An 11,660-nucleotide genomic window follows, 5' to 3' on the forward strand; every position below is an offset into this window, starting at 1 on the left:
GGAAACCCTGTACAGGGTCGCTATGGGTCGGAACCGACTCGACGGCACTTAACAACAACAACACTAAAGCAGTCAGGAATATATAACCCTTCAAACAACCAAAGGGTGTACCTTGCATTGCCAGCCTCCCGGCTACCAGCACACAGCCCCTCTCCCTCCTTTAGTGTAGAGTCTCCAGCTGCTCCATCTCTCCATGTCATCATCTCTGTCTTCATCTCTGGCATCATTACTTCTCTGGATAGGGTCCTACACTCCGGTCTTCTCCCTTGATGGTCCCAGGGTCCTCTGCTCCTGGGCTGCAAGATCAACCACTCCCTTCCTTTTGTCATAAAACGTCTACCTTTACATTTGCATCATTCACAATTAGTCCTGATAGCAGTTATTCATTATTGAACCACAAAAGTCGTATCTCTGTCTCCTTTCACCAGTCGCATCGAGACAGGTTGGAAACTACTTAGTGGAGATTTTACCTTCGCCTCTACCCTCTGAAACTAAGCTCCCTCCTGAAAACTTGTAAGCTGGTCACTTCATGCCTTTGTTGCCCCTCTCCCCTATTTTGGGTAGCCAATGTCTAAGTTGCCTATCCCTGTCAACCCTGTGTACAGAGGGGATAGGAATGATCCTTTCTATAAAGATTTGTTCCCTCATTTAAGCTACTATATCCATAAGTATAGGTCAAGTTCATCAAATTGTAGCAGATTAGACTCTTTTTCCTCTTTTTCCTCTAGTCAAGTTCTGATCATCCAGCCATTGAAGCTAAGTCAAATGGGTACTGTTTGCAAGTATGGGCATTCTTGTGCATCTCCCCTCACTTCATATCAGCTGGACGCTTCACTCTCTGCTGTATTCCTCTATGACTATGTCCCTGTCCGAGGGCTCAGGAGTCCCTAGGTCTCGCTGTATTGCTCGCCACCCAGGTTGCGATCCAGGTTGACAGGAGTCTATTGAACGTGGTTGGACTTAGTTCGCAGCTTCGTTGCTGTTTTTTGCATAATCATCTTTTATGTTGCTTTTAAAAGGTATTTGCAATGAAGAAGTCATTTGTCTTGCAAAGTTCTATCATGCGATCTCTAGCATAGTGTCTGTTATCAAGGCCATATTTTCCAACTACTGATCCTTTCTCTTTGTCTCCAACCTTTACATACCATTCACCATTAATTATCAATACATCTTGATTACATGTTTTATCAATTTCAGACTAAAGAAGTTGGTAGAATTCTTTAGTTTTTTCATCTGTGGCTTTAGTGGTTGGTGCATACATTTGAAAAGTAGTGATATTAACTGCTGGTCTACCTTATACGCATATGGATTATGAACAGCGTTGTACCTCATGACTGATCTTAATATGTTCTTTTTGATTATGAATGCAACGCCATGCCTCTTTAATCTGCCATTCCCGGAGTAGTAAACCAAGTGATTATTAGATTCAAGATGATCAATACCAGTCCATTTCAGCTCACTAATGCGTAGGATTGATCTCTATGTGTTCCATTTCATTTTTGACAACTTCCAATTTTCCTAAATTTATATTTCACACATTCCACATTCCATTTATTAATGGATGTTTGCAGCTATTTTTTCTCATTTTGAGTTGTGGCCCATCAGTAATTGAAGGTCCAGAGGACTTCACTCCATTAATGTCATCACAGTCAACTCTATGTTAGAAGACAGCTCTTAACATATTTTGAGTGCCTTCCCACTTGAGGGCCTCATCTTTCAGCACTGTGGCTGACAGTATTCTGGTGTTATTCATCATGTTTCAGTATTCAGTATTCTATCTGACAAGAGTTTCACTGCTATTTGTAAGATTTTCAGTGACTAAACATTCAGAAGTTGTCCACCTTTACTTCTTCTGAATCTATCCTACTCTGGAAATTCAGTTGAATTATGTTCACTATGCGTGACCTTGTTGGCATTCACAATGCCAGTGGCATAACTTCCACCATCACAGCATCACACAAGCCAGAACAGCGTGACAAACTAACAGATGAATGATATTTTAATTTGTCTTTGTTGTTGTTGAATTTCAGGAGGATTTGTGGTTGGTGGAATACTATCCCCAGACAGAGTGTCGCCTAAAAGGAAGACCACTAATGGAAACAGAGGAAAAGTCAGCAAAATAACTAATCGGGAAAAGAGATGTCTTGATAAGAATGAAAGAAGTATGATCTTATTCCTGAATGTAACTTTTAGATTTTAAGAACAGTGTCTTAAGAAATACTGTGAAATTAATAAAAACAAATAATAATAGACTCAATAATAATAATATAGGCTTGATATTATAGGTATTTATTTTTAATGTCTACTTTTTTCCTCAAATCTCTGAAGTGAATTTACTTGATCTCATTTTTAAAAATCATTAATAGTATAATATAAATGATCTCCTGCATAACTTGCCTAGTTAAATAAAACTCACCTTTTCCATGCCCAACCTATAGTTAAAATATACATTTTAATATGTTAATTCTGAAGCATATCACATCTAACTTTCTTAGAGAATATGCAAAATATCATTTAATCTTTCAATGATAGAGGACTTTAAGAATCATTATGATTGGCTTACAGTAATCAAGAATTTTAAGGTATTGCTTTTATATTAAATTATTGTATGTTTTTAAATTAGAACTTTTGTTTATCACTTTGGACATTTTAAACAGGATAAGATTGTTATACCTCTGAATGTTTTCTTTTACAAATTATTTATAGTTTTATTTTATCCTGGACTTTATTTTTAAATCATTGAGCAAAATTTTAAGAATATAATTTGTATTTCAATGGTATTTCTTTTGCAGAGAATAGTTTAGTAGCAAATCTGGATGTGCCTCTAGGAGATCCTTTTCAGCCAACAAGGGTAAAGGATCCAGAAACAGACGAGTGTATTCTAAGGGGTAAGATCAGGGATGATACTGAAAATAATTTTATTTATTAACAATTAGTGATAATCAGGAGACCTGGTATGGCATTGTCAGTTAATGTGTTGAATTGCAAGGTCAGTTTGAACTGCAAGCTCAGCGATTCAGGCTTACCAGCCACTCCTCAGAAACCCTATACAGGGTCACTATGAGTGGGAACCAATTGATAGCACTTAACAACAGTGATAATCAACTGCTGACATGATGGCCAACCTATCAGCTTTCTCTTTCTCTTTCTTTATTTCTGTTTCAACCCCAGCGGACATATGGCACTATGTATTTGTCCTCTGGGGTACAAGTGTAGCCCTTCTTTGATCAAGAAAACATGGGAGCAGGGCTGTTGTTTATGGGGAATTGTAGCAAGTTAATTGATAGACCCTAAGACATGCTCTCACTACCCTTAATGTCAGTCAGGAACTGTGGGAAGGATACTGACAGATTTCCAGTTTTTGGGGTTTGAATAGTGGTATCTGAATGTGAAACCTTAAGGAGGGTTGCTGTGAAGCGCTGTTTAGTCGGTTCTGACTCATAATAACCCTGTGTAGGGTTTCCGAGGCTGTAAATCTTTGCAAGAACAGAAACCCTGGTCTTTCTTCCCATGGAGCAGCTGGTGTGCTTGATCCTCTGACCTTTTGGCTTGCAGTCCATTGTTAATTCTACTGAACCACTGTAGTGCTCTCCTTAAGGCTGGTACAAAGTCCTAAAAGCTCCTACTGTATTTGTTGTTGTTAAGTGCCATCAAGTTCTAACTCACAGCGACCCTGTATAGGGTTTCTAAGACCGTAAGTACTTGAGGAAGTAGAAAGCTTCATTTCTCTCCTTCAGAGTGGCTGGTGAGCTCAAACCACTGATGTTGTAGTTTATAGTCCAATGCTTATCCTCTATTCCTCTAGAGCCATTGCACTTCTTCTGTATTGTTGTTGTTAAGTGAGTGCTGTTGACTCTGTACCAACTCATAGTGACCATATATTTGTTGTTGTTGTTAAGTACTGTTGAGTCAGTTCCGACCCATAGTGACCCTGTAAAGGGTTTCCAAGGCTGTAAATCTTTATGGGAGCAGAAAGCCTCATCTTTCTCCTGCATAGTGTCTGGTAGTTTTGAACTGCTGACCATAAGGTTCGCAGCCGGATTCGTAACCACTATGCTACCAGAGCTAGGGTTTCTGAAAAGCAGCTGGTGAGTTTGTACTGCCAATCTTGTGTTGCAGTCCCAGTTCAGATCCTGTAATGCTACACCAGGTGTCCCCTTCTGTATTAGATAGGCATTAGTCATTTTGTCATTTGAAGGTACAGAAAGCCAAAGAAGGTCCCAAAGAAGGGTCTATTATGGGTCTATGGTTGGGGCTAGTAGGAAATATTCAGCTATTTACCAATCAAGTTGTATTCACATACATAAATTATTTAAACATTTTAACAATTTATAAAGTTAACTGTACTAGTAGCGTAGTGATTATGAGTCAGGCTGCTAACCTCAAGATCAACAGTTCAAAACTACCAGTAGTTGAGGCTTTCTGCACCCATAGAGATTTACAGCCTCAGAAACCCTATGCAGGGTTCCTATGAGTTGGAACCAACTCCATGGCATATAACTATCACCACCACCACCAGTGTGTACGGTATTTGCAAGTGTTGTCTTGAGTTCATCCCTTTCTTTCTTTTGTGTCTGTGCAATTTCTATATCTGTTACTCTGTGGAATCATCAACATTTCTATATATCCTGGAAAAACAGAAGTTGTTGCTGATAGTAAAGCATACAAATCTGTAATGGTTTGTAAGTAAAAGGGAAAAATTCCAAATTACGACTTTAATTTGTAAGCAATAGTTGGAATGCTTGGTGTCTTCATAACTTTTAAAACTCTTACCTGTTGGTCAAGTTAGCTTTAAAGAATTTGTTGTCATACTGATGATACATTATAAAACCTTTTTAAAGATATGGAATCTTTTTCTTGCCTCTTCCTGATTTTCATTTTCTTCTGAGTTAAAATAGCAATACAGATATTGCCATTACTATTAATAGTTTATATTTACATAGTGTTTACTTAGTATCAGACATTGTTTCAAATATTTTACACATATTTGATGATTACAGTAATCTTTAACAGATAAACTGGTACTAAGCCATTTTACAGAAGTTTTAGAGTCGGTGATCTTAATCATTAGTTCTTTATTTCTAAGGTAGTTTTTGCATAAAAATAACTTACTCTATTATTGTTGTTGTTCTTAAGTGCCATTGAGTCGGTGCCAACCCATAGCGATCCTGTATAGAGTTTCCAAGGAGCGGCTGGTGAGATTGAACCGCCGACCTTGCAATTCAAACATTGCAGTTCAGCGCATTAACCCACAGTGCCTCTGCTATTAAGGGGCTTCAAAAAGTTAGTGGAAAGAGTGGAATTACAACATAATGGAGTTTTTCCACAAACTTTTTGAAGCTTCTTGCATGTTGATTTGCTTGTATGTTACTGTATCACTGAGCAATGTCATTTCTCTTGCTTTACTTTTATGTCATTTTTTTTTTAACCATAGATCTTATAAGGCCACGAGATACATGTAAATTTTTTGTTGACCATAAAGAATTGAGAGTGTATAAAACATTGGATACACCTTTTTTTTCTACTGGAAAATTGATATTAGGACCATGTCAAGAAAAAGGAATGCAGTATGTTGGTGTAGATATATTGGTGAGTATTTATGTTTCTTCTATATTTATTTGTTGTTACTATAGGTACAACACTTCTTTATTCTACTTGATGAGGGAGGAACTAAAATGTTAAATCTGTTTGATCAATGCACCATTAATTCTTTTAAATCACCTGTTCTGTGCCTAGCTCTATTACCTTGAGAGTCAGAAGGTAAAAGGACTCGTCTTTTGTATAAAAGAAGTTTAGAATATAGGTATACAAACAAATCATTCACAGTGTTGAGCTAGAGGGGTTTATGGAGATAAAGTTCAGTTCCTCATTTTCAGCTCATGTAATTGAGAAGTAGTTCAAAAACCTTGTTCAAAAGTTAACAATTTGCCAGGAGTCCCACAACTAAGAACAAGTTAAGTATTGACGAGTATACTATTACACAATATTATGGTCTGAAGTTGTGAGTCACATACACATACTTGCACACACTCATTTTCTTTAAGAGCTTTCTAAATGTGCAAAGCACCTAACACATAGTATTTCATTTGTATGTTACATCTATTATTTGCTGATGAGTATACTAACAGAGAATGATTAAGTAATTTACCCAGGGTCACCCAATTAGTATATGGCACTTCATTAGGCTCCAAATTCTTGCTCTACCACTATGTAATAAAAACTACCCAAAACTATTGGCAGTAATTAACCACAAGCCATTCCACTAGAGAAAGATGGGCAGTCTGCATTTGTAAAGATCCACAGCATTCCTAGTATATCATCTTTGATTGCTGTGAGTTCGAATCAAACCAACAGCTGTGGGTTTAAGAGAGAAAAGAACCACTTCCAGAGGAATTGCGAAGGTTTTGTTGTTGTTAGGTGTGATGAGTCAGTTCTGACTCCTAGCAATGCTATGCACAAGAGAATGAAACACTGCCGGGTTCTATGCCATTCTCACAATTTTTGTTACATTTGAGCCTGTTACTGCTGCCACTGTGTCAGTCCATCTCATTGGGATCTTCCTCTTTTTAGCTGATCTCTTTTTTTAGCTTTACCAAGCATCATACCCTTCCTCAGTTACTTGTCCATCCTGATAACATGTCCAAAGTATGAGAGATGAAGTTTCACCATCCTGATTTCGAAAGCGCATTCTTGCTGTACTTGTTCCAACACAGGTTTACTTTCAATATTCTTCTCCAATACCGTAATTCGGATACATCAATTATTTTATGGTCTTTCTTATTCATTGTCAAACATTCAAATGCTTATGAGACCACTGAAAACACCATGGTTTGGGTTAGGTGCACCTTAGTGCTCAAACTGACATCTTTGCCCTTGAACACTTTAAGAGCGCTTGTTTGCCTAGTGCAATACATCATTTAATTCCTTGATTGCGGCTTTCATAATTGCTGATTGTGGAACAAGTGAAATCAAGTCTTTGACAACTTTAATCTTTTCTCAAGTACCATGATGTTATTTATTGCTCCAGTTTTGAGGATTTTAATTTTCTTTCCATTGAAGTGCAATCCTTGTGAAATGCTGTAGCTTTCATCTTTATCTGTCCTAAAAGGACTTAAAATCCTCTTAGCCTTCAGAAAGCAATGTTATATTATCTGCATATCGCAGGTTGTTAATGATTCTTCCTCTAATCCTGATGCCATGTTCTTCATATAATCCAGTGTCTTGAAGTATTTGCTCTAGCATACAGATTGAATAAGTATGTTGAAAGAACACAACCGTGGTGCACACCTTTCCTGATTTTAAACCATTCAGTGTTCCCTTGTTTTATTCGAATGACTGCCTCTTGGTCTATGTACAGGTTCCTCATGAGCACAATTAAGTATTCTGGAATACCCATTGTTGGCAGTGTTTATCCATAGCTTGTCATGATCCACACAGTCAAAAGCCTTTGCATAGTCAATAAAGCACAAGTAAACATCTTTGTGGAATGTCCTGCTTCAGCCAAGATCCATCTGACATCAGCAATGATAATTTCTAATTCCACATTTTATTCTGAATCTGGTTTGAACTTCTGGCAGTTCCCTGTTGATGTACTGTGTTGGAGCTGTTTTTGAATTATAGTCAACAAAATTTTACTTGCATGTGATATTAACAACTTCAGTCTGTTTTCCATGCATCATGGTGTTGTTTATTGATCCGGTGATGAGGGTTTTTATTTTGTTTACATTGAGATGCAACCTGTTACTGAAGGCTGTTGTCTCTAATCTTCATCAGTAAGTATTTTAAGTTGTCGTCTTTGCGTTCAGCATGCAAGGCTATATCAGCAACATATCACAGATTACTAATGAGTTTTCCTTCAATACTGATGCCATGTTATTCTTCTTGGATTATTTGCTCAGCACACAGATTGAATTAGTATAGTGAAAGAATACTACCCTAGCACACACCTTTCTTGATTTTAAATCATTCTGTTTCCATTTATTCTGTTTGAAAGACTGCCTCTTGGTATGTGTACCGGTTTCTCATGAACACAGTTAAGTGTTCCGGAACACCGATTCTTTGCACTGCTGTCCATCTGCCATCATGATGCACACAGTTGAAAGCCTTTACATAATCAATAAAGCACAGGTAAACTCTTTCTGATATTCTCTGCTTTCAGGCAAGATCCATATGATATCATCAGTGATACCTCTCATTCAACATCCTCATTTGAATCCTACTTGAACCTTGGGCAGTTCCCTGTCAGTGTACTGTTAACAGGCATTTTAAAATTATCTTTAGCAAAATTTTATTTGTAGTGATGTTAATGATATTGAAAATTATTTCCACATTCCGTTTGATCTCCTTTCTTTGGAATGGGCGCAAATTGAGATTCTTCCAATCTGTTATGCCGGTAGTTGTCTTCCAGATTTCCTGGTATTAGATGAGTGAGCACATCCAGTGTTACATCAGTTGTTGAAGCTTGCAATTTGTATTCCATCAGTTCTTGAACTCTTTTTTTTTTTTACCAGTGCCTTCAATGCAGTTTAAACTTCTTCGTTCTGTACCAGTGGTTCTTGATCATATGCTGCCTTTGAGATTGTTGAACTCTGACCATTTCCTTTTAGTTCAGTGATTCTATGTATTCTTTCTATCTTCTTCTTCAATTTTTTTTCCCATTATTTAGAGATACTTTATTAGTTTATGTAATCAAAGCCATGTAGATAAGACCTTACATATTCAACACAGTGTTACCCCTATACAAATGGGGAAAAAAAAATTAACTTTAACATGTCTGGACCATTATGGCTGTTAATGTCTTTACAATGCTAACTCAATACAGTACAACTGGGATACTTTTTCCAAAATTGACAGCACAGCTGACGTTTCCAAAAATTCCAATTATGTGTGTGTGTGTATATATATATATACGTGTGTGTGTATGTGTGTGTATTTATATTTAAGGAGCTCTTGTAGCATAGTGGTTACTAATTGGGCTGCTAAGCACAGGGTTGGCAATTCTAAACTACCAGCTGTTCCATGGGAGAAAGATGAGGCTTTCTGCTCCCGTAAAGATTTACAGCCTCGGAAACCCTGTACAGGGTCATTATGAGTTGGAGTCGACGCCACGGTACTTAATAACAACAGCAATATTTATATAAAAAGACCAATCTGAATGTTATGCATCAGTAGCAGCAACAGCTTTTCCAGGCTCTACAGCCATCTGAATAAAATTATAGAGACATCCAGTACACTCCATTAAAAAAAGAAAAAGTATAAAACAAAACCTCAGGAAACAGCAGTTCTGTTACTGTTGTGGTACCTGTCACCATTTTTATTTTTATTTTAATTAGCTTCGTAATCATCATCTGGAAAGTAAACATCCTAGAATAATATCATTAAAACAACTCTGATACAGCACAGTCACTATTACATATCATAAATCAGATAAAAGATATTTTACATATGGTACAGAAAAGTACCTTCTTAGATCTGATTTCCTTTCATTAGTGGCACAGTTTTAAGTATTCATGGCTCTTCATGAGCTTCAGCTAAAAAACATTTTAAAAACACCAACAAATCATTCCAAAATGAAAACAAATCCATTGGATTCATACAAAGATGACTAAGTGTAGGCAAGCAGCACATTCAACATAAGTATTATTTTACCGTATTTGTTGTTTGGATGGTAATAGCTCAATGGAAGAAAAGAGATGTCAAGTAGCACTTCAGATCTTAGGACCACAACCAAAATACAGCATTAGTCAAATATTGCTTATTGAAGATGTTCATGGATGCTGATGTCAATCATCTGCTCACTCATCCAGGAAGAAGGGGGGAGATCATTTATCATCATCCTTTGGTTGTGTTCAACTCATATTGTTACAAAAATAGCAAGCTGCCATAATAAAAAATAAGCCTTCTCTGTCCAGCACCAGTTATCATTAGTTTGTCACGTCCAAGCCTACAAATGCTACAACCATATCCAAAGAACATAAGGGGACAAGAAATCACATTCTGATGTAGTAACTGGGACCACCATACCATTCAGGCTGAGCTATTCCTCTGCAGTGTTATTTTCCTCATATATTTCTGGCATTTCATCTAATCATAAGGATTTGGGTTCTAAATCATATGTAATCAGAGCCATCTCTTCTTTTGATGTTTCTGTATGACTCAATATTTTGTCCATACAATCATTCAATATTGCAACCCAGGACTTGAATTTTTTCCTCACTTCTCTCAGCTTGAGAAATGCTGAGCTTGTTTTTCCCTATTTCTGTTCTAACTCCAGGTCTTAGCACATTATAGTATAATATTTTAATTTCTTTATCTGTTCTTTGAAATTTTTTGTTGAGTTCTTTTACTTCCTTGTCTTTTACATTTGTTTTTGCTTCTTTTGGCTGAAGAATATGTTTCAACGTTTCAAAGTCTTTCCTGACAGCCATTTTGATCTTTTCTTAAACTTTTGTCTTCTTAGTCACCTTTTGCTTTCTTCTTACATGATTTTCTTGATGTCATTACTCACCTCTTCTGGTCTTCAGTTATTAGTGTGTAATACATCAAATCTGTTCTTAAGATGGTTTCTGAATTCTGGTATGGCAACTTCAATGTCATATTTTGGCTCTCAAGGACTTCTTTTAATTTTCTTCAGCTTCAGCCTGAACTTACATATGAGCCGTTGATGGAATGTTCCACAGTCTGCCTCTGGCCTTGTTTTGGCTGATGACTGGAGATTTCTGCTGCCTCTTTCCACAGAAGTAGTCAATTTGACTTCTGTGTATTCCATCTGGTGAAGTCCATGTGTACAGTTCTATTTTATATTGCTTAATAAAGGTATTTACTGTGAATAAGTTGTTGTTAAAGTGCTGCGGAGTCAGTTTTGACTCTTAGCAACCCTATGCAGGGTTTCAGAGGCTTTAGATCTTTGCAGAAGCAGTAAGCCTTGGAGTGGCTGGATGGACTCCAACCACTGACCTCGTGGTTCTCTGTTGATTGCTTATTATGTGGATATACTGTGCTCCCTTAATAAGTCATTGGTCTTGCAAAATTCTGCCATACTATCTTCAGCATCATTTCTGTCACCAAGACCATATTTCCCAACTTCTATTCCTACCTCTTTTGTTTCCAACCTTTGCATTGCATTGCCAGTAAATATCAATACACGTTGATTGCTTGTTGGATCAATTTCAGACGGAAGAAGCTGGTAGAATTTTTCAACGTCATCATCTCTGGCTTTAGTAGTTGGTATGAAATTTGATTGATAGTGGTATTAACTAGTCTTACTATAACATACAGATATTATTTTATCTCAGACAGCATTGTACTTCAAGATAGATTTTGAAATTTTCTTTTGGATGATGAATCTGATGCTATTCCTGGATATAGGTGTACCATATGATCAGCAAATTCAAAATAGCCAATGCCAGTCCATTTCTGCTCACTATGCGCATTCCAAAGAGAGGTGACCCAATGGAATGCAGAAATCATGGGACAATCTCTTTGATATCTCAAGCGAGTAAGGTTTTGCTAAAGGTAATACAGAAACGGCTGCAATCATACATTGACAGAGAACTTCCAGAGGTTTAAGCTGGATTCAGAAGAGGCCTTGGAACAAGAGATATCATTGCTGATGTCTGATGGATCTTGGCTGAAAGCAGAGAATATCAGAAAGATGTTTA

General features: G+C 37.1%; 1 protein-coding gene across 1 annotated transcript in view; it reads left to right on the forward strand.

The window, feature by feature from the left end:
- The window catches only part of CENPC (centromere protein C), a 167,360-nt gene that overhangs the window by 126,380 nt on the left and 29,320 nt on the right, over positions 1–11,660 (forward strand). The window contains exons 15-17 of the mRNA XM_006874819.1: positions 2,031–2,162; positions 2,793–2,888; positions 5,435–5,589. Coding sequence (XP_006874881.1) covers positions 2,031–2,162; positions 2,793–2,888; positions 5,435–5,589 — 383 coding nt within the window. The remainder of the gene's footprint in view (positions 1–2,030; positions 2,163–2,792; positions 2,889–5,434; positions 5,590–11,660) is intronic.

This window comes from Chrysochloris asiatica, unplaced genomic scaffold (genome assembly GCF_000296735.1).
Source record: "Chrysochloris asiatica unplaced genomic scaffold, ChrAsi1.0 scaffold00303, whole genome shotgun sequence".
NCBI lineage: Eukaryota > Metazoa > Chordata > Mammalia > Afrosoricida > Chrysochloridae > Chrysochloris > Chrysochloris asiatica.